The 21,136-nt window shown below is 46.2% G+C and overlaps 1 protein-coding gene across 1 annotated transcript in view; it reads left to right on the top strand.

Annotated features, from left to right (window-relative positions):
• LOC144106513 (uncharacterized) overlaps positions 1 to 21,136 on the top strand; it is a 90,330-nt gene that overhangs the window by 17,067 nt on the left and 52,127 nt on the right. The window contains exons 2-3 of the mRNA XM_077639356.1: positions 2,865 to 3,176; positions 3,837 to 4,154. Coding sequence (XP_077495482.1) covers positions 2,866 to 3,176; positions 3,837 to 4,154 — 629 coding nt within the window. The 5' untranslated portion in view covers position 2,865. The remainder of the gene's footprint in view (positions 1 to 2,864; positions 3,177 to 3,836; positions 4,155 to 21,136) is intronic.

Consider the following 21,136-nt stretch of genomic DNA (forward strand, 5'->3'; position numbering starts at 1 on the left):
AAAATATTGAGCCCTAGGGCTCAGCAGTACTTTTGGGGATATTTAACAATGTGTTGGTCACTGAATTGGTTCCCCAGTCATGGAAGATTGCGCGTGTCATTCCCGTTTTAAAGCCTTATGAATCCCCTTTGCTTCTCGACTCCTTTCGCCCAGTGAGCCTGACGAGCTGCTTATGCAAAGTTATAGAGAATATTATAGACGCCAGGCTTCAGTGTTGGTGTAATGAAATATGAGTTTTTTCTGAGTTCATGACTGGATTTCTTAGACATGAATGCACTATGGATGCAATTATAGACCTAGTAACATGTGTAGAGCATGAGCGTAGCAAAGACAATATCACCGCCCCAGTATTCTTGAATATCAAGCCTGCATTCGATACTGTAAGTCATATTCATGTGCTCTCAAGTTTGTTATACCTCGGTGTGAGGGGAAGACTGCTACGTTGGATTTCCAACTTTTTAGATGGCAGGAAAATATTCATGCAGTCAAGTGAAGGAAAAACCGCAGAACATAGCCTAATGCAAGGAGTGCCGCAAGGCAGTGTGCTAAGACCTTTTTAACTCCGTGATGGCGGATTGGCCATGCAAGCTTTCTTCTGGCTTACACTGTTCGTTATACGCCGACGATGTCTGCATTTGGGTTGCTGGCAAAACTGCAGGCCTCACCCAGTCTACCTTGCAAGGAAGCCTTAATACCATTGACTGCTTTTTAACAGAGAGAGGGATGATGCTCTCTCATGCAAAAACAGCCGTTCTACCTTTTACTCGCAAGGATCTGAAGAAGGATTTATTTTTTTGCCTCAATGGTCAATGTTTAGCGTCTATTAAATAGCACCATTTTCTGGGTGTAGTTTTTGACAGAGAACTCTCTTGGGCTCATAATATAAAATCTATCGAAGACCAGGTGGACTCTTTTGTGAACGTGCTACGCAGGCTTGCAGGTACGTCTTGGGGCTGTTCTTCGTCATCGCTGCTTACAGTTAACAACGCACTCATTTATCGCAAAACTGCGTACTCCTCACTGACTCTTCACGGTCTGTCGCGAACCTCCGAGGAGCGCCTGCAAAGACTGTTAGCTAGGGGTCTCCGTATGCGTTTGGGGAGTTGCTCAATCAACTTCCAGCGCTCTGGTAATTTCTGAGGCATGGCAGCCTCCGTTTGAAGTGTTACGAACAACAGAGACCTGCAGGCACATTTTTCGCCTGATAACCCAGCATGAGAGGCACCCATTAGCTTTCGCGCCTCATGAAGTGGATGGAAGTCATATACACGAAGTGTTTAAACACCACCGCCAGTTTCTTCCAACTAATGAATTTTGGAAAAGAGACAGAAAATTCCCCATGGCTTTTAGTTACGCCTAAAATACAGTTGTATGTTGAATAGTTAATCAGAAGACGACGTGACATGATAATATTCTCTGCTCAGCAGTTAGCACTTTACCAGATGCACAAGCGGTATCCCACTTACATTCATGTGCATACTCATGGTTCCAGTCTTCAGAATTCATCAGCGTCCGCATTTGTGATTCCGCACCTGAATGAGCGACGGGCATGTAAACTGGCTCACGCGACAGAGTCAACGACTGCTGAGATTTTCGCTATTTATTTGGCTCTCCAGTTAATCTCCTCGGTGCGAGACCCGCGTAGGTTGGTAATCTTTAGTGATTCCCAATCCGCAATGAAATCACTTGACAGCTCTGGTTCCGTACCGTGGAAAGCTAGACAGGTATACGAAGTTCTCAAAGAATTTTCCAAGGCTACCAAAAAGCAGCATATTATAGTTTTCTAGTGAATACCCGGACATTGCTTTATCCCTAGAAACACTGAGGCGGATGCAGCGGCTAGGCAAGCATACTACAATGCCCTCACTTCTGGCCTTCCGTTATCGAGAGGTGCATTGCGCCGTTTCTTGAAGACCATGCGCAATGAAATGAACGAAAAGATGTAGTTTGAGCCAAACCATAAAGGTTCTGATCTGCATTTCATTGATCCGTTGATGCGGTTTAATATTCCATTATCTATCAGCAGAAGTTTATAAATGCTCCTTCACCGCTTGCGTTTAGGAACGGCTTACACGAAGCACTTAGTTCATAGAATTGCCCGCGCAGACAGCGCAAGGTGTGCGTGCGGCTAAGAAAATGAGGATGTGGCTCACCTATTATTGTATTGCCGAGTGCACGACAACCTCAGGTCGCGACTGAAGAGATACTTGAGCGCTCTTCACAAGAGACCTTTAAGTATGAGAAAGCTCTTAGGCCCGTGGCCGACATGTGACCTGCAAAAGCGAGCACTTGAGGCATTGATAGCATTCCTTGAGGAGAGCGGTATTCTTGGAAAGTACTAGCTTTGTAGAGTTGCAGTCAATGCTGGAGCTCCTGCCTCTCTGTGTGCGAGTTTCAAGATCTTTGTTATATTTGATTTTGCTATTTGCTACAAAATTATTTTTTTCTGTTTTTGTGAGTGAGTGCTATAATAGTGTTGTTATTTACTTTTGCTGTGTGCACTATAAATCAGCTTACTACTTGTTCTTCTGTCCTTGTTTGTTCATATCTCTTGTGTATATTTTATTGTGTACTGTTCTCTTAACATTGAAGACGTTTTTTTTCACTCATTATTGTTACTTTTACGGACGCTTGTACTTTCTTTTCTATTTCGTGTACTTTTTGTGTTTGTTTTATGTTATGTTATGTTAAACCGCACGTCGTCAGACTAAGTGGTTGCTATGAATTAGAGAAAAGGGGTAGCCGGAGCCGTTATGCAGCACCAACCTCTACTGTACTGTTCATGTAAATAAAAAAATACTTCGTCCGAGCGAAATCTGTCCAGCGTGCTTATTCTGCCCAATAAATTCTCGGGCCCACTGCAGGATGTCGCACGCGGTGTCTGAGGAAGCGCGTGGCCCTGCAGAGGAGGCGGCCCGTAAGCCGGCCACCTTCTCTGAACACGTGTCGGCCGCCGTCGGATCCCGCTCTTACCTCTGGACGGTGGCCGCGATCGCTGGCATCCTGGTCGTCTCTTCCATGATGGCCACTTCCGGCAGCCGCGGCTCCAGCGCCCCCTCGCAGGGATCGGGAAGTGCACAAGGCAGCGGAAGGTCCGCAGTCGCTCCAGGCAGTTCTGCGGCACTCCCTTCAGTGGAAGGACAGTTGAGAGGCGACAGGAAGAGGCAGCCGATGATGTGAGATATGAAGACTGGCTATACGTGTGTCGCTGGGACAGCTAGCTGTACATGCTGCTTACGCTTTGTAGTTTCTTAGGTGTCTGGTTGCAGGACAAAAAAAGTTCAGCGCTTTTTGTGCAGGTGGCTAATGTCAGTCAACTTACGTTGCACGAAAGACGACCCTTAAGGAACTCGTTTTAAGAATCAGCTCATTGCGTCCACACTAACATGTAGACAATAACGTGCGTTGATCAACAACGTCCATCGGCGTACGTGTCGTGGTGTCTGCATTTTTGAAAGCAGCACTGGCATCGAGGAATCAACTACTGCGAACAAATCTTAGCACCTTAGCAGCTCCGCTCATTTATAACTAACTCTGACGACTACAAACATGTTCGGCCGCATTTTGATGCAGGCAAAATTTGCAGCAGGCGGCTGTGTTCTGTGCAATGTTGTTGCGAAAAATTCGGTGCCTTTCGCTATGGCGCCTCTTTTCCTTTCTTTCATTCTCTATTTCATCTCTTCTCTCATGGCACGGTTAGGGTGTCCATCGATAGTGACGACATTACTGCTGCTTCCCCTCCCTTACAAAACATCCACATTTGAGCTTCTGATTCAATTTAGAAATATCCTCGAATTATGAGGTATAGGCGTTCACTGTTGCGTCTCTATAAACAGGCAGGGGAACCAGGCCAAAGCACTTCGCCGCTCCAGAGCTGGACGTAGCTCGGCGCAAAAGGGAGCCCCGCGTCCCGCGCCGTCGGCAGCAGGCGACCGGCAGCTGGATGCGGACTCCGGTGAGCCCGAGTACATCCGCCAGGTCGAGGGCTGCCGCTCGACGGTGTGCCGCTGGCAGGGCGAGTACCTCGGAGGGAAGCTGGATGAGACGGTCGACCCCTGCATGGACTTCTACAGCTACGCGTGTCCCAGCCGATGGTTCCACCAGGACACCCTCGCGGCCATGCCGTACAGAGTCTACGCAGCTGGACAGCTCATGTGAGTGGTATAGTTTCGGGCCTTCCTCACTATTTTACTTTGCAGTTACTAGGAGCGCACTGCAGTCTGTGACGATTTCTTTAGTCAGAACAGCAGCATTCCATTTTTTGGATTGCATATTAAGTCATGATTCTTTCTCTGACCGTTGTTACGTAAATCTTTTGTGAATTGTCGCACAGATGCGCATTTTACATCATCATCATCATCATCATCATCATCATCGTAATTTATTTGCCCCGTAAAGACCCCTGGTGGGGCATTACATAAGAGGGGCGGGTGAGTACACAAAAACTAACGCAGATGAGTGGGAAAACAAAAGAAATAATCAAAAATACACAGACAACTACATCAGGAATACAAAGATCAAAATACACCACAATAATAATAATAATAATAATAATAATAATAATAATAATAATAATAATAATAATAATAATAATAATAATAATAATAATAATAATAATAATAATAATAATAATAATTTATTTTGTCACCGTCTGTAGCAATACAGGAGAGGCAGGCCGGTCAATGGCAAGCAGGACCGTGCCTAAAAAAAATACAGTGACTGAAAAGCATGACTCATGCGTATTAGACAAAGAAAGAATAACAATAGACATGAAACAGAGCACACTAAAAATTAGTAAGTCTATGCAAAACAATACAGAAAAGAGCATACAGGCGCAAAATCAAACAACGCGAAGCAGATAGCACTAATCCTAAAACTAACTTTTCCATTCATTCTTCAATATATCTCGCAGCTAGCCTCTAGAGCTAGCCATGCAGATTTCATCTGGCCGTTTGTTGAGAGTAGCCGGAACATAAGCGGAACGCCTGGCCGCTCCATTCACTGTACAACAGTGCTTAAGGACAACAGTATTAATGAATAAAGATTTGAAGTTTGGGAGCCCTAGTTCCTGGAAGATATTTTCAGCTGACAAAATGGGTGTGCTGTACGCAACGTTTTTAAGAATATTCTTTAAAATGCTGTCGATCCTGCATACTCAACGATCCGAGCAAAAGGCAAAGATGGTAATACCACCATATCTTAACACACTGTACGCCAAAGCATGTACAATCGTTTTTTTTTCTACAAATAAAGGCACAAAACGTTTGATATTAAGCACCAGCCATGCCACTGACCTGAATTTACAACCAACATTATATAAATGGTAATTCCAGGCTAAGCTCCTGTCGAAAGACACTCCTAGATACTTAACAGATTCTACATATTCAATAGGTGAACTTTTTCAAGAAACACGGTTTGAAATATGTAAGTATAAAGGAATGTTAATAACAGTTGCCTTTAGTGGAGAACGAAAAACGACTAGCTGTGTTTTTTTTTTGGCGTTGACAGCAATTACATTGTCAGCCAACCAGCGTATTGCATTGTAAATGTCATTTTGCAAAAAATCAGAGGCCAATTGGTAGGATATATGCTTTGCCAGTAACGCTGTGCCATCAGCATATTGGAACACTGAACAATTGAAAATAGCCAAAGGGAAGTCATTCATAAAAATATTAAACAATAATGGAGATAAAATTTACCCCTTGAGGTACACCCGTGTTCAGCGGCAATATACAACTGGAAACGCCCATATCACCGGTTGCGACCACTTGATAACGACTGCTGAGGTAGTCTTCGAGAATGTGGTAAAATGGCTCACGAAATCCTGACAAATACAGCTTGCCTAACAAGAGTTGATAGTTAAGGGAATCAAATGCTTCCGCTACATCTAAGGAGAAAGCACACGTGAAAGGATTCTGATCAAACGCTGAAAACAGTTCATTCGAAAATTCCTCAAGGAGGGCAACAGCACCGCGCCCAGAGACAAAGCCAAACTGGCGATCATTCAGGATCGAAAATTTGTTAAGAAAAGAAGACAGTACCAAAAATTTTTTTTCAAGACTTGGGCAATTACAGGTAGGACAGAAATTGGCCGGTAGTTTTCAATCTTATCTTTATGCCCTGATTTGTGTAGGGGAAAAACAACTGTAGTTTTCAAGCGTTCATGAATTTCGTCGCCATCCAAAAAAACTAAAAAGGAAAATATCTGCCAGAACATTAAAATTTCTGCGAAGGATGTGTAATAGTATCCCTTCATATCCAGTAGGCTTGTTAGGGCGGAAACTGAAAAGAATCCCTTCCAGATCACATCTCAAGATCCTAGGAGAAATAGTGGACGCAGGCATGGACTGCATTAACGAACTAGAGCTAGTAGTTGGAGTAACAGCACTTTGCGACGCTTTTACAAAGTGTCTGTTGAACGCATCAGCTACTGCTGGTGGCGGCTGACTAAAAGAACCGAAAACAGAACATTTATTAGGATTCATATTGTCACGGGTGGTACAGCTCGGTTGGAGTAGGTGACTGCAGCGGTCGTCAGTAGCAGTCCCCAAAAGCGGAGCATTCGCAGCCAGACACTTCGGCTTCTTTTTTTAAGGCCAGCTCGCGCGCGCATTCCGCGCTCTCGTGGTTCTAGGAGAACGACGACGATGAATTGGCGGTGTAATTACTCCCCGGCAAAAAGAAGCATCGTCCCGATGCTGGGAGTGAGTGGAGAGGTCGGAAGAACTGAACGGGGTTAGTGGGCGAGGCTACCGATCGTGATAAGGCTTCAGGCGGACCACGTGAACCAATTCAGGGCACGGGGACCGTCGGGACTTCTGAAATCCATCGGGAATGACCTCGTAGTTGAGGTCGCCCAATGACCTGACCACGCGGTATGGTCCGAAGTAGCGATGGAGGAGTTTTTCGCTCAGTCCTCGTCGCCGAATGGGGAACCACACCCACACACGGTCGCCAGGCGCATAATGGACGTCGTGACGGCGCCGATTGTAGCGATCTGCATCTCGAAGTTGTTGGTCCTGAATTCGAACTTTGGCCAGTTGGCGAGCAGCTTCGGCGCGTTCCAGGAACGTGTAAGTATCAGTGTGAAGGCTAGAGTCGTCCAGATGTGGTAACATTGCGTCGAGCATCGTCGTCACTGCACGGCCGTAGACGAGTTGGAATGGAGACATCTGCGTTGTTTCTTGCATGGCCGTATTGTAGGCGAAGGTGACATAAGGAAGCACTTCGTCCCACGTTTTGTGTTCAATATCGACGTACATGGAAATCATGTCAGAAAGGGTTCGGTTCAGTCTTTCAGTCAACCCGTTCGTTTGAGGGTGGTACGACGTTGTTCGGCGGTGGTCGGTATGACTGTAAACCAAGATCTCCTGCAGCAGCTCAGCCATGAACACAGGGCCTCTGTCAGTAATCAGCACTTCAGGTGCCCCATGGCGGAGTACGATCTGATGCACGAAGAACTTAGCGACTTCTAAAGCGGTGCCGCTGGGTAGAGCTGACGTTTCTGCATAGCGGGTAAGGTAGTCCGTCGCGACAATTATCCATTTGTTGCCAGAGTTCGAACGTGGGAACGGACCCAGCATGTCCATTCCTATTCGTTGGAAGGGCCTTGTGGGTGGTCTAATGGGCATCAAGAACCCAGCTTGTTTGGTTGACGGTACCTTGCGACGCTGACAGGCTCGGCACGTTCTGACGTAGTGAGTGACATCAGCACGGAGACGAGGCCAGTAGTAATTCTCTTGGATTCGGGCTAGCGTACGGGCTATGCCCAAATGTCCAGAAGTGGGTTCGTCATGGGAGGCTTGGAGGATTTCATTGCGCAGGCTAGGCGGTACGACGATTAGGTATTGCGTATTGTTTGGAGCGAACTTTTTCTTGACCAGAAGACCATTGCGGATGCATAAAGATGGCAACACGCGCCTGAAAGCGCGTGGGGCGGTCGTGTTGCTGCCGTTGAGAAATTCCATTACGTCTCGAAGTTCGAGGTCGGCGCATTGTTGGTCAGCGAGGCAGGAGGCGCTGAGAGCAGTCAGTAAGATGTCGTCATCATTACAGGCGTCGGTAGAAGGATCTACTGGGGCGCGGGACAGACAATCGGCGTCAGAGTGCTTGCGCCCGGATTTGTACACGACAGTCATGTCGTATTCCTGGAGCCGCAGACTCCATCGGACGAGGCGAGCGGACGGGTCTTTAAGGCTTGCGAGCCAGCATAAGGCATGATGATCGGTCACCACCTTAAAATTTTTGCCGTAAAGGTACGGTCGGAATTTCGAAGTGGCCCATACAATGGCAAGGCATTCTTTCTCGGTAGCGGAATAGTTTGATTCGGCTGGTGACAAACATCGACTTGCGTAAGCGATGACCCGTTCTTGACCTGCTTGGATCTGGACCAGGACAGCACCTAAGCCGATGTTGCTGGCATCAGTATGGAGCTCCGTGTCGGCGTTTACGTCGAAGTGAGCCAGAACGGGAGGCGCCTGCAGGAAACTTTGAAGGCTGCGGAATGCATTTTCTTGCGCTGCTTCCCATGTGAAAGGTGTGTCCGACCTTGTTAGGCGCATCAGCGGCTCGGCAATGCGAGCAAAATCTTTCACGAAGCGACGGTAATACGCGCACAATCCAAGAAAACGGCGGACAGCTTTCAGGTCTTGCGGCGGCGGAAAATGTGCAATAGCTGTTGTTTTTTCAGGATCAGGCTGAACACCGGCTTGATTCACAACGTGCCCTAAGAACTTCAGCTCTGTATACGCAAAGTGGCATTTCTCATTTTTGAGCGTGAGTCCAGAAGACCTTATTGCTTGTAGGACCAATTCGAGGCGGTGAAGATGCTCCTGGAAAGTCGGGGCGAAGACGACAACATCGTCAAGATAGACGAGACACGTCTGCCATTTTAAATCGGCAAGGACGGTATCCATGAGGCGTTGGAAAGTTGCAGGTGCAGAGCACAGTCCAAAGGGCATGGCCGTAAATTCATACAGGCCATCTGGAGTAATAAAAGCTGTTTTTTCACGGTCCCGCTCATCGACCTCAATTTGCCAGTAACCTGACTTGAGGTCCATCGAAGAAAAGTATTTAGCGCTACAAAGGCGATCCAGAGTGTCGTCGATCCGGGGGAGAGGATAGACATCCTTTTTGGTGATTTTGTTTAAGCGACGGTAGTCTACACAGAACCGCAATGTTCCGTCTTTCTTCTTCACAAGGACGACTGGCGCTGCCCAGGGACTCCGGGAAGGACGAATTACGTCGTCGCGGAGCATTTCCTTGACTTGGCGGCCAATAGCGTCGCGTTCAGCGGGAGACACTCGGTAGGGGGACTGTCGGAGAGGGTGCACGTTATCGTCCGTAATAATGCGATGCTTCGCTAGGTGAGTTCGTCCAACACGCGATGATACCGAGAAGATGTCGCCGTAGCGCAGAAGATCTTTAACTTGTTGTTGCTGCGTCGGGGAGAGTGCTGGATTGACGTCGAACGTCAAACCAGTGACTGGGCTCTGCTCTTGCGACAACGACATTGTGGAAATACTGGGTGTGCTGCTGACATGGGCGATGGCATCAACGTGAGCCACAACGGTTCCCACGTTCAGATGTTGGTGTGCACCACCGAAATTGGTTATCAGTACTTCTGTTTCTCCGTCGACGAGATTAACGACTCCTCTGGCGACAGCAAGGCTCCTGGCAAAAAGCAAGATCTGGTTGCCTTCCGCGACGCCTTCGAAATTCCGCACAGTCTTGGCGCCGACAGAAACCATAATACTCGAACGAGGTGGGATGGTGACGTGGTCATCCAGGATGCAAAGTGCGGTCGGATGGTCTGGATCTCTGTGTATTGCGTTCTCTGTGGAGAAACACACGGCCTTTGACTGGAGGTCGATGACCGCTCCATTCTCGGTCAAGAAATCCATCCCGAGAATGACGTCACGTGAACAATGTTCGAGTATAACGAACGTTGCCAGGTAGGTTGCGCCTTGAACTTCTACTCTTGATGTGCAAGTCCCGGTCGGTGTAACTAAGTGACCCCCGGCTGTACGAATCTGTGGGCCCATCCACGGAGTGGTGACCTTTTTCAAAGTGGCGGCGAAATTTCCACTGAGGATAGAGTAATCCGCCCCTGTGTCGACGAGTGCAGTGACGTCTGTTCCGTCGAGGGAAATGCTCAGGTTTGCTGTCGTAGACGGCGTGTGAGCGGTACGGCGCGGTGTTCGGTCACGGCTGCGGTGCGGCGCGGGTTCATTTCGATACGTCAGGTGGCATTCCCGTTGAGTCGGCGTTTCACGGTGTTGGACGGCATTCGGTCGTGGCATCGGGTGGCCACCTAGTTGCGGCGTAGGAGGGTCTGTTACATTTCGTCGGTGAGCAACCTCCCCCTCAAAGGTTGCTGCTTTTAGTTTTCCTGGCGGGGGCTTGGCGACCTTCCCCGAGGAAAGTCACCGTAAGACCGACGACGTGGGGATGGCGACCTGCGGGTCCCACCGGCAGATTCGGCCAGATAATCGTTGATTTCTCTGGGTCGCTGCCCAGGCTGCGGACGTGGTGCATCTGCAGGGAACCCCGGCAGGCCCATCTGACGATACCTGCAGTTGCGGTACAGGTGGCCCGGCTCACCGCAGTGATAGCAGAGAGGACGGTAGTTGGGAGTGCGCCAGATGTCACTTTTACGGGGATACGATGGAGCAGGACGAGCAGGTGGTGGCGGCCGAAAAGAGGCCGGGGTTTCCTGAAGACGAGTCGGCGGCGGTTGTGCGCGACGAGCAACAGCGGCGTATGTCATTTGTGGTGGGGCTGTGGACGGCTGAAAGGGAGCTGGTGTTGTAAGCGCCTGTTGCACCTCTTCCCGAATAACCTCGGATAGAGCAGTAACCGTTGGCGCAGGCGGCGTAGCCGGGAACAGCTTCTGGAGCTCCTCGCGAACGATAGCTCGTACGGTTTCGCGAAGCATGTGGGTGTTACTGATGTCCGTGGTTGCCGCAATCATGGCCAAAGGTTGACGCTCGTATTGCCGCAACCGCATATCGAGTGTCTTTTCCATGGTGGTTGCCTCCGACAGAAACTCTGCGACCGTGCTCGGTGGATTGCGAACCAGTCCGGCAAAGATTTGCTCCTTGACACCTCGCATAAGGTACCGGAGTTTCTTCTGCTCTGTCATGTCCGGGTCAGCTCGACGAAATAACTTTGCCATCTCTTCGAAGTATACCAGTATGTTTTCATTTGGTAGCTGGGTTCGGGACTGAAGGAGCAGATCGGCCCGTTCTCTTCGAATCACCGTGGTGAAATCCTTCAGGAACTGGTCTTTAAATACGTTCCACGTCGTTATGGACGACTCCCGGTTCTCGAACCACGTACGAGCTGGCCCTCCAGCGAAAAGAACACGTGTTAAAGCTTGGAGTCTTCCGCCCATCTGTAATACCGGGCCACGCGTTCAAATTTCTCCAGCCAGTCTTCCGGGTCTTCGCCTGGAGAACCTTGGAAGATCGGTGGCTCCCGAGGCTGCTGCAGCACAACAGAAGGTGAACTAATCGTCGTCTGCATGCCTATTTCGGGCTGGACGGTCGTCGACGATGGCGCTGAACGAACCGCTTGGGTTGAGCGAGACTCTAGAAGCCCAAACTCGGGTTGAAGGCCTTGGAGCCGGCGGCTGCCGTGGTGTACAGGCGTCACCTCGATGGCAGATGACCCTGGAGCACTTGAATCCCTGCTTGCTGGGGGAGTCCGAGGCATGGAATGCGTTACCCAGCGCCCTCCACCAGATGTCACGGGTGGTACAGCTCGGTTGGAGTAGGTGACTGCAGCGGTCGTCAGTAGCAGTCCCCAAAAGCGGAGCATTCGCAGCCAGACACTTCGGCTTCTTTTTTTAAGGCCAGCTCGCGCGCGCATTCCGCGCTCTCGTGGTTCTAGGAGAACGACGACGATGAATTGGCGGTGTCAATATCTCTTAGATAATTTGCCTAAGACCAAGTTTTGTTCACATTATTTGAAAATTGCTGAAATTTACAAAAGAAGTAACGGCGCTTGGCGCCGTGTAAAAGGGCGACAACCCTGTTTCTTGCTGACTTGTATTCTAAACACAGAGCTAGGTTTTTTGGACTTCTTTTGTACAGTTTCCACAAACTATCTCGACACGAAATTGCATTAAGAATGTCCGTCCTCATCCAGCAGTGACTCTTTCTGACTGTTTTAGTTACCAACCGAGTGCACTGTAATTCAAAGTTTTTCAGCTGCATACAAAACTTTTCTTAGACCTTGCCCGTTGAAATTTCCTTAGTTAACGATGCCCAATCAAATGAAGCGATAAGATTATCAAGCTTGGACTGTTTGACAATCGAGATAAGGGATTTGCGTTGAACAGAAGCAGTTACCGTATTAAGGGTTCCAGACGCGTTTCGTAAAGCAAGACGGCATGCTACGAAATAGGGGTTGGCCAACCTTTGTGAAATCATACACGACCGAAATGAGCAATCAGGAGCTCTGACCGCTATGTGATCTTGCCACGACTGCACTAGTTGGTTATTAACTAGTTCCACTTGAGTAGGAGCTCCAATTGTGCATTCTAGACCAAAAGCAGACAACCTCAATAGGTAATCACAAACGGATACTTCCGTAGGGCATAAGATGTTAATATTAACGTCACCAGTCAAAGAGAATTGATCCACGGCACTCCAACGCAGCAAAGTTTCTTCAAGCTCAATAAGAAATCAAAGACTAAAGGAGGGCGGTCGATAAAGAGAGAACAGATGCACAGAAAATGACTCTACAGATTTTGAGCATTAGGGACTCAGCATGCTCAAAAGATGCATCTACGGGAGAAACAGCACAGTTGGCATTCACAAAAACAGCAATACCGCCGCCACGACGTCCGTTTTGTTTAATAGAATGGGCAGAAAAACCCTGCGAAGTAAATGTATCAATGCACGCCTGAGAAACATTGATTTCAGTTACTAAAAACGCGTCAACATAGCCAGTTGCAGATTCAGCTACAAACTTAAACTCTTCCCAATATTTGCGAAAACTTCTAATGTTTACGCTCACAATCGTGAAATAGTGATCCAAGTTGTACACAAATTCTGTTTTAAATGAAGTAAAATCTGGTAGTTCGCAGAACGAAAACGGCATAGTGGTTAAACAATGTTTTCCAGGTCGGCTTGTTTACCGATTCGAACAAGAGACGCTGTTCCGTTCTTTTTCACGTATATTTTCCTCCCTTCACTAAACAAAACTGATAACCCTCCGCCTTTACCTTGGTCCTGGCTTTCCATAAGAGGTCCCGGTTAGCTTTAGTCAAGTTATCATTTAAAAAAATCTTTGGAAAGGATTCATCTTCACGCAGCTGTCTGAGCTTACAACGAGCGTCAAATCATTTTTGCTTCCAGTCTGCTCCAAGGACCACTGGTGTATTGTCAATTTTGGCTTTGAAGGCAGTTCTAGTTCAGGTGCCACTTGCATGAGTGTTTCTGCTAAGTTTTCACTGTTGTTCTCAGCAAACCATGAATCTCAAGATTCATCCTTCTGCTGTATTGTTCGATTTCATTTTGATATTGGTCTAGTTTTTGTATCAAAGCTGCCTGAGTCGACACAGTTCCTTTCAAAGCTTCCAGTTCAGCACCTTAAGACAGTTGAAGTAATTCACTGTCTTGCTGCTGTTTCAAAATGAGACCGTAATTCTCGGCTAGAAACGACACAGATCCTTCGAGCTCCCGAACTGATTTAGAGACCGCCGTTAATTCTTCCTGAATCAGTAGGAGAGAATCAACTTTCTTATGAAGAGCCGGCAGCGTTTTCAGACTTTTCCTGATTTCTCTAAGCTCATCCAACAAAGAGGACTCTGACACAGTTTTCATCAGTAGACTCAGAACCATTATTGAGTCTCCTTTTGTTAGTTCGGCATGTTTTGCAAACCCAAACTTGTTTCTTGGATTGACCCAGTGTAGTAAACGTATTAGCGGCTATATCTGAGCAGTACTGTACGAGATGATATGAAAATTGGCAGTCCGCTCAAGACATGAATTTTCCATCAGCAGGAAGAGGCTTTTGACAAGCAATGCATTTATCATGATTAGCCATTGAGGAGAGCAAAACACTAGAAGCTCTAAAAAAAGAACAAAAAATTTGCAACTAACGCAGGCACATGGCAAGAAAACTAAGAACAGTCCGGGAAAGTGTTCATCAAAGGAAGTCTTGCTACTACAAACTCAACCAGCGTCGCTCACCGGAAGAATAGCAGGAGGTTCGAATATCCGCCGCAACCGTCGTTGACGCCGCCAGTATGTGTTCACGCCTCGCAGCAAGCGACCAGTAGAGAATGCTATGACGAGTAGGGGGGGGGGGGGGGGGCGAGGTTGGCACCTTTCCGTTGAGCGGCAGCCAGCAGGCACAGGACGACGAGCACCAATGTTAACTGGGGATAGCCAGCCGGCGTGCTGGGGAACTCTCGAAGAAATGAAACGATGGGCGCGTTCACCGGACGAAAAGTGGTGGCAGTTACCGAATTCCCGCAACAGCCGCCGTCACAACTGCCAGTGTGTGCATGTGGCTTGCAGCAAGCAGCCAGCAGAGACTACTATGACGAGCAGAGGGGCGAGGCAGTAATTTTTCTGTTGAGCGACAGCCAGACGGCACGAATAATAATAATAATAATAATAATAATAATAATAATAATAATAATAATAATAATAATAATAATAATAATAATAATAATAATAATAATAATAATAATAATAATAATAATAATAATAATAATAATAATAATAATAAGAATAATAATAATAATAATAATAATAATAATAATAATAATAATAATAATAATAATATAATAATAATAATAAACTTGTTTATTTCGGTTCATGAAATACAAAAACCGAGGACGCACAGGCTAAAGGTGTTGCAAACACCTGACAAGTGCCTGTAGTCCTGGGCAATGACAATCAGCGGCGAACCGCAACAGTTTTATAAATTTTGCGCTCAAGCCATCCAGAATCAAAACAAAGCCTAGGAGGCAACATAAAAGTGAAATACACTTGCAGGACGGAAAGAAAGTATTGAAAATGTACTAGAAAACGCAAGGGTGGAATTTGTGTAGTTCACCTAGGAAGCCAGCATTGCATGAACTTCGTTTTTAAAAGTGTTTCGTGTGTGGTTTTTAAGGGCTAAATCTAGAATCCTGCGTTAAGTATTCAATAAAATTGGTATCTGATAGTTTAGCTTCTGAAAACCATAATTTGTGCGGGGCTTATATACATGGTAATTGTGTCACCAGAAATTATAAGCTGAGCTTGATATGAGATAATGTTGCTCAAAATCGTTTTATTTACTGTAACGAGATTTTTAATACATATTGGCAGTTTATTCTTATAACTTTGCCCTATGGCTAACAAGCTATACCTGAAAAAAAGGTCGGATGACGGATGTGCACTTAGAGAAGGGTAGGTTTGCTATGGCATGAACGGCTCGCCTCTGCAAGGTGAAAATTTTTTCACGTTTGTGGTGGTCATTGTACCCCATGCAAGTAAACCATAGTACGTCTACGAATGAAAAAGGGAATAATAAATTTGCAATTTTACTTTCTATGGTAACTGGTTTTTAAATTTGTTTAGTACGCCTACAGATCGGACTCTCTTTGGGTGAATGTATTCCATCTAAGTTGTCCAAAGAAGGTGCTCTTCAGGCATGACGCCTAAGAAATTTATTATGTTTCTTGAGTAAGACGACTACCTTCAAATGTGACGAAGAAGTTGGTATGTAATTTAATGTTTTTTGCTCTAAATAGTATGTACTTTGTTTTAGCCACTTTTAATGTTAGTTCACTTGATTTTAGCCAGAAAGACAGTTCTTGTAACCAAGCGTTCGCCGTTTCTTGTATGACCAGCAAGTTCGGCCCAGCAAAGAATACATAAGTGTGGTCAGCATAAATTATGATGTTCTTGGTACGAGGTAAGTTGACTACGTCATTTATCTAAAGCAGGAACAGAACTCGTCCCAGAATAGACCCTTGGGAGACACCAGTGGTGACAAGACTTATGCGCGAACTTGCATTGTTGACTTTAGTGAACTGACACCCGTCGCTTAGGTAGCTTTTGAAAAGTTCTAGTGCAGTTCCTCTTATCCCGTAGCAATTTAGTTTCCTAAGTAATATATTCTGATTGACAGAGTCAGAGGCTCTACGCAGATCTAAAAATATGCCTAGGGTTATAAGCTTATTTCCATAGTTCTCAATAATTAGCTCTTTTATTTCGAATAGTGCAGACACAGTTCGGTTTTTCTGGAAACTGTATTGTTGTTTTACAACTACAATTACTATTTCATTTCTACTAAGGTAATCATACAAACGTCTCCTCATTATGTTTCCAGCCACTTTGGAGAATACTGTCAAGATGGAAATCGGTCTGAAGTTGGTCAGTTCATTTACATCACCTCCTTTATGCACAGTGGCAACTCGGGCAATTTTCATTTTGCGGGGAAGCAGCCTGTAGTAAGCATGCAGTTACATGTATGAGCTAACGGTTTAGCAATAACGTCAACTGTCTATTTAATTCGTCTTGTTGATACATTGCCTACGCCAGGGGCACTTACATCACGAAGAGAGGTAATGATGTTATTTAGCTCGCTCTCGCTACAATGAGATAAAAGTGGAGTCAGCGGATGTGCTGCCTATGTAGGTTGTCGGGCCCTGTGATTTTATCCTATATGGGAAGGTCTACAAGAAGCGACAAAGTAGTTATTAAATTTATTTGCTAAATCTATGCCACTATATGCTTTATTCTCAATGTGAAGTTGACGTATGACGTTGTTTCTCTTACGCCCAAATATATTATTTAATAAATGCCACGCATCTTTTCAGCTGTTATACTCAGCAAACATGTTTATGTAGTACTGCTCAGGCGCCTTTTGATAACAGCACCAAGTTTATTGCTAATTTTCTTAAATTCACGGAATAGCTCAGAATCTTTTGTATTTACAAATACCGCAAAAATCCAACTTTTTTTATTTTCTTATTCAAGGTACTACTAATACATGGTTTTCTACATCTTTTGCTTTTCCGGAAAGAACATTCGGAACACGCTTGCATACAGAGCTTGTTTATAACTTCCATAAATACATCAAATGATTTATTCGTGGCTGCCTCTTTCATTATTTCATCACAATTTGTATTGATTGCAAGATAGCGAAAGTAGGCTAGACTTTCATCATCAGTTCTCTTGTACGTGATCTGTCGATATTCAAAGTAAGGCCGCTTATTGTTTTGGCGGAGTAAAGTACAAACAGGGCATGTGGTCACTTAACCCAAGTGTTAAAACGCCAGAAAAATTGTGTCTACTTTTGTCATTCGTGAAACAAGCGCCCATCAAACTGCCAGAACTATCTGTTAGGCTTGTAGGGGATTCAATTAGATTCTCGAAATTATGGCCATGTAGTCCTGCTAAAAAGTCAATCATGGTTGTGTGGTTCGAAAATAAATTAATTTTTATGTCACGTATGAGCACGGCATTCAGGTTGTTCAGCGAGACGTAATCAAAGATTTCATCGACGAAAGCAGTGAACTGGTAAAAATTGCCAGATGTTGGACGATAAGCAACAATGACAAGTACACCACGGCAGCTTACAGTTAGCACCTCGAAATCAATTTTAATGAGAGACTATTCTGGAACTTTGCGGTGTGTAATGGTACTCTTCATTAACAATGACACGCCACCTCCACGTTTCCCGCTTCGAAACAGAGATAAACTGCTGTAATTTTCAATATGTGGCACCTCCGATTCACGCGTAAACGTCTCAGTAAAGGCCCGAGCGTTGAACTGAATGAAAAGTTCATCCAGATAAAGGGATAGTTCATCAAGCTTGTTGCGGAGGCTTCGGGCATTTAAGTGTAAAACTGACAAGAAACTCACATTAGGCTGCAGAAATTCTATCAGTTGCATGTTAAAGGATCCCTTGTCAATGTGCATTGTAATGCTAGGGCAAAGGATTAGCTTGCAAACAACCTGCTGAATTGTATCAAAGTCCCTTTCATCCGTTAGGACGATAGCGCGATCATCAGGCTTCTTTCGCCTGAACACTCTTCCGTTTTTCGGCCAGGTAAACTGGTAGCCAAGAATCTTTGCTTTTGTGCGCTTGAGCCAAAGCAGTCGCTTATTGACAGCTGTCAAGTTATCATAGAAGCAAACGTCGCTGTGATTTTCTCTGATTTTTTTGCCTTTAGCATGCGTTGCTCTTTGGTTTTCCGCTTAGTGAAGCGAATGAGAATGGGCGGATGCTTATCAGCCCTCGTAGGAAAGTTGATGAATGCTTTCCACGTCAGTGTCACAAAGAGGGCTAAAACCATGATCGCAGCTAGCTGATTGACCGCAGTAATAAGATTTTCCTCACCTTTCTGTTCAACATCGTGTTTCTCGCAAGTTTTGCCTCCTTTCGTATTGTTCAAGGTCATTCAACTGCTGTTTCAGTGCTGCTACCTCTGAGTTCTGGTCACATGATTCCAAATGGTCCAGGCGCCTCTTCATGTTTTTAATTTCTGTATCTTGTCTACTTTGGTTAGCAAGGATGTCATCGTATTTAGCAGACACCATTTGGACAAAGGCTCAAGGGTATTCATGATGGCCTCCCATAAGCTAGGTAAGCAATCCACTTGAGCTTTCATTTCCAAGAGTAGAATTAAATTTTTACTGGTAGCAATCAGCTCGACCATGTGTTCACATTTTTGCTCGCCAGTTTGCTTTGCAGATGATTTAGTGCCTCTCGATCTCGCCGTTAAACAGGTCGGGCTCTTCCAGGGATCTTTGGTGCCTTTACTCTTTCCAGGCTTCTCGTAGCCCCCAGAGCAGGCACCAAAGTGGTAGCTGAAGTCACATGTAGTGCAGGTGGCGAACGGACTGCCGTCAGAAAACGTCTGCTTACATGACAAACAAATTGATGCATCTAACATGACTACTCGCGTTGAGCAGAAACAATTGCAAGCGAAAGGAGTGACAGCATATATTGTAGCGAAAGCGGCAAATCAACAGGGTCGAATCTAAGCAAAGGGAGAGACAGTGCACCATCCTGCACCGCAAAAAAGATGCACTTGCCAGGGCGCAGCAAGAATACGGTCCGTCGCTGCTGCCGCCGAATGCCTGAATGAAGGAAAACCTCATTGAATGAATGAATGAATGATTGGCCGAATGAATGAAAACAACATTACCCTAATTTTGTGCCATTATACGCAATGAATTTGGCGATCTAGGAAGGGTGGTCTTGCGGGCGGAAATGGCAACCTTTAATGACACCTTAGAGAGCATATCTTAAAGGTGCACTGAGGAGAAATTGAAGTTGGCTTGTATCAACAGAATACCAGCTCCTGATCACAAAAACGCAACTCTTACTGAAAACAAAGCGATCGTAAGGTAAAAAATAGCAAGAGCCAAAATACAGGTATCGTCGCCACAGGCAAATCTCGCAAGTACAAGCGTGATGACGTCATAGGACAAGAGACGCCACCTTGAAGGAATTTTCCTTCCTCTATAGTACCACGAATCTCTGAGGTTGACACAAGAAGGTTGCGCGGTTCAATATTGAAGTAACTTTTGTGTTGAAACCGATAGTGCACTTTTATCACACAAGGGAGACAAGCAAAAGACAACCTGAATGTTGGAAGCAAACAAAGCCGATGTTTGGCGGCGCCACAGGAGGCCTGGAGAGTTTCGGTTGGTTATAGCGCTTCGCGTCTATGAGCTTTGTGTGCCCCGTGGTTTTGTTTTTGACGCGCCTCGATTTACAAGCGCCGAGCCGCGGAGGAACTCCAAGTGCCGCTTCAAGTGCTAGTTAACATTTGAAGAAGCCTGCTAAGGCTGGTCAGATGACCGCTATGATTGATGAAAAGCTATGATGGCACGGTGGTCAGTGATCGTACAAGGCAGTTAGCAGTATAAAGAGCACTTGTGTCTTCGTACGCTCGCCGGGCGAAACGATCCCGGCTGGGCCATTCAATTTCGAACTACTTAACGGACATCGTTTATTAGGGACGGGAGACAAGATACATTGCAGTTAAGAAAAGGAGATTTTGAAACCCCCAGAGACCGTGACTCTGCTCTCCTCTAACTCGTGTTTGCGGCTCCCTTGAGTAGCTTCGGCAGTTAACGGAGTTGTTGTATTCGAGCTCCGGGCTAATTAATTCATTTACAGTACACGTCTGAAGGTACATGAAAGTGAGCGCGAGAGCCCGATCCAGTGGACCCCATACCTCCGGAAAGGCGCGGAACCCGTTGAAGCGTCGTGCGTCGGCTTTACTTTCAAGCCGCCAACTTTAAATGCGAGTGCCCTTGAGCACCCATCCGTTCATTTGTTCAAAAAAAAAAACTGACCCTTGCAACCATGGGAGACCTCGACGCCGCCTGCTGCACCGTGCAACAGCGCCTTTCAAGGGATCACAATCCATTGGCCCGAAAGCTTTGGAAAGCCTCCGAAGCGCGCGACGCGCCGACCTTGCCCTCGGCCCTCGTGACTCCCCACACTGGGGTTAAGATATTTAATTAGCAACGGCTGCTCACTCAGGAAGGGGGAAACGACCCGCCCGCGCCTCACCTAACCGTGCTCCCTCAAAAGCATTGCACGCTCTGTGCGGCTGAGGTCGGTGAAACGCAGGCCAGAGTTTTTGCGAGAACTTCGTTGTCGGATTCGGGATTCATCGTAACGCTGGGAAGACGTCGGTGCAAACGTAAACGAAGCGACGGTAGCGAACCCCGAAAGATGCCTTCAATGTACGGCGGTGGTAGCTTTCGTTTCGGACGCTGGTAGGCCGCACCGCTAGCCGCCAGAAATCACGGAGTCTGTGTTTACGTCACGTTTTACGTCACTCCGTCGTATGACGTCATAAGAAGACGCCGTGACACCATAAGTGGGCGCCGAGTTTGAATCGTAGCGAAGGGAAAACATTTTCAACTTAGAATCCAAATTTCTTTGAAATAAATGCATCTTTCGCTCCCGGACAAGCGGCAACAAAGCCATGAAATACTGTGCAATCAGATTTTGCTGACAAAAAAAAATTGATACAGTTCTCCTCACTGTCCCTTTAAACTCGTGGGACCGTCAATTTCTGACTTCGTAAGCACTTCCACACGTCTGAGAAAAAGAGTTAATCACTCAGCTACGGTAGTTCCCTGTAGTAAGGGGTACG

This window comes from Amblyomma americanum, chromosome 10 (assembly GCF_052857255.1).
Source record: "Amblyomma americanum isolate KBUSLIRL-KWMA chromosome 10, ASM5285725v1, whole genome shotgun sequence".
Lineage (NCBI taxonomy): Eukaryota > Metazoa > Arthropoda > Arachnida > Ixodida > Ixodidae > Amblyomma > Amblyomma americanum.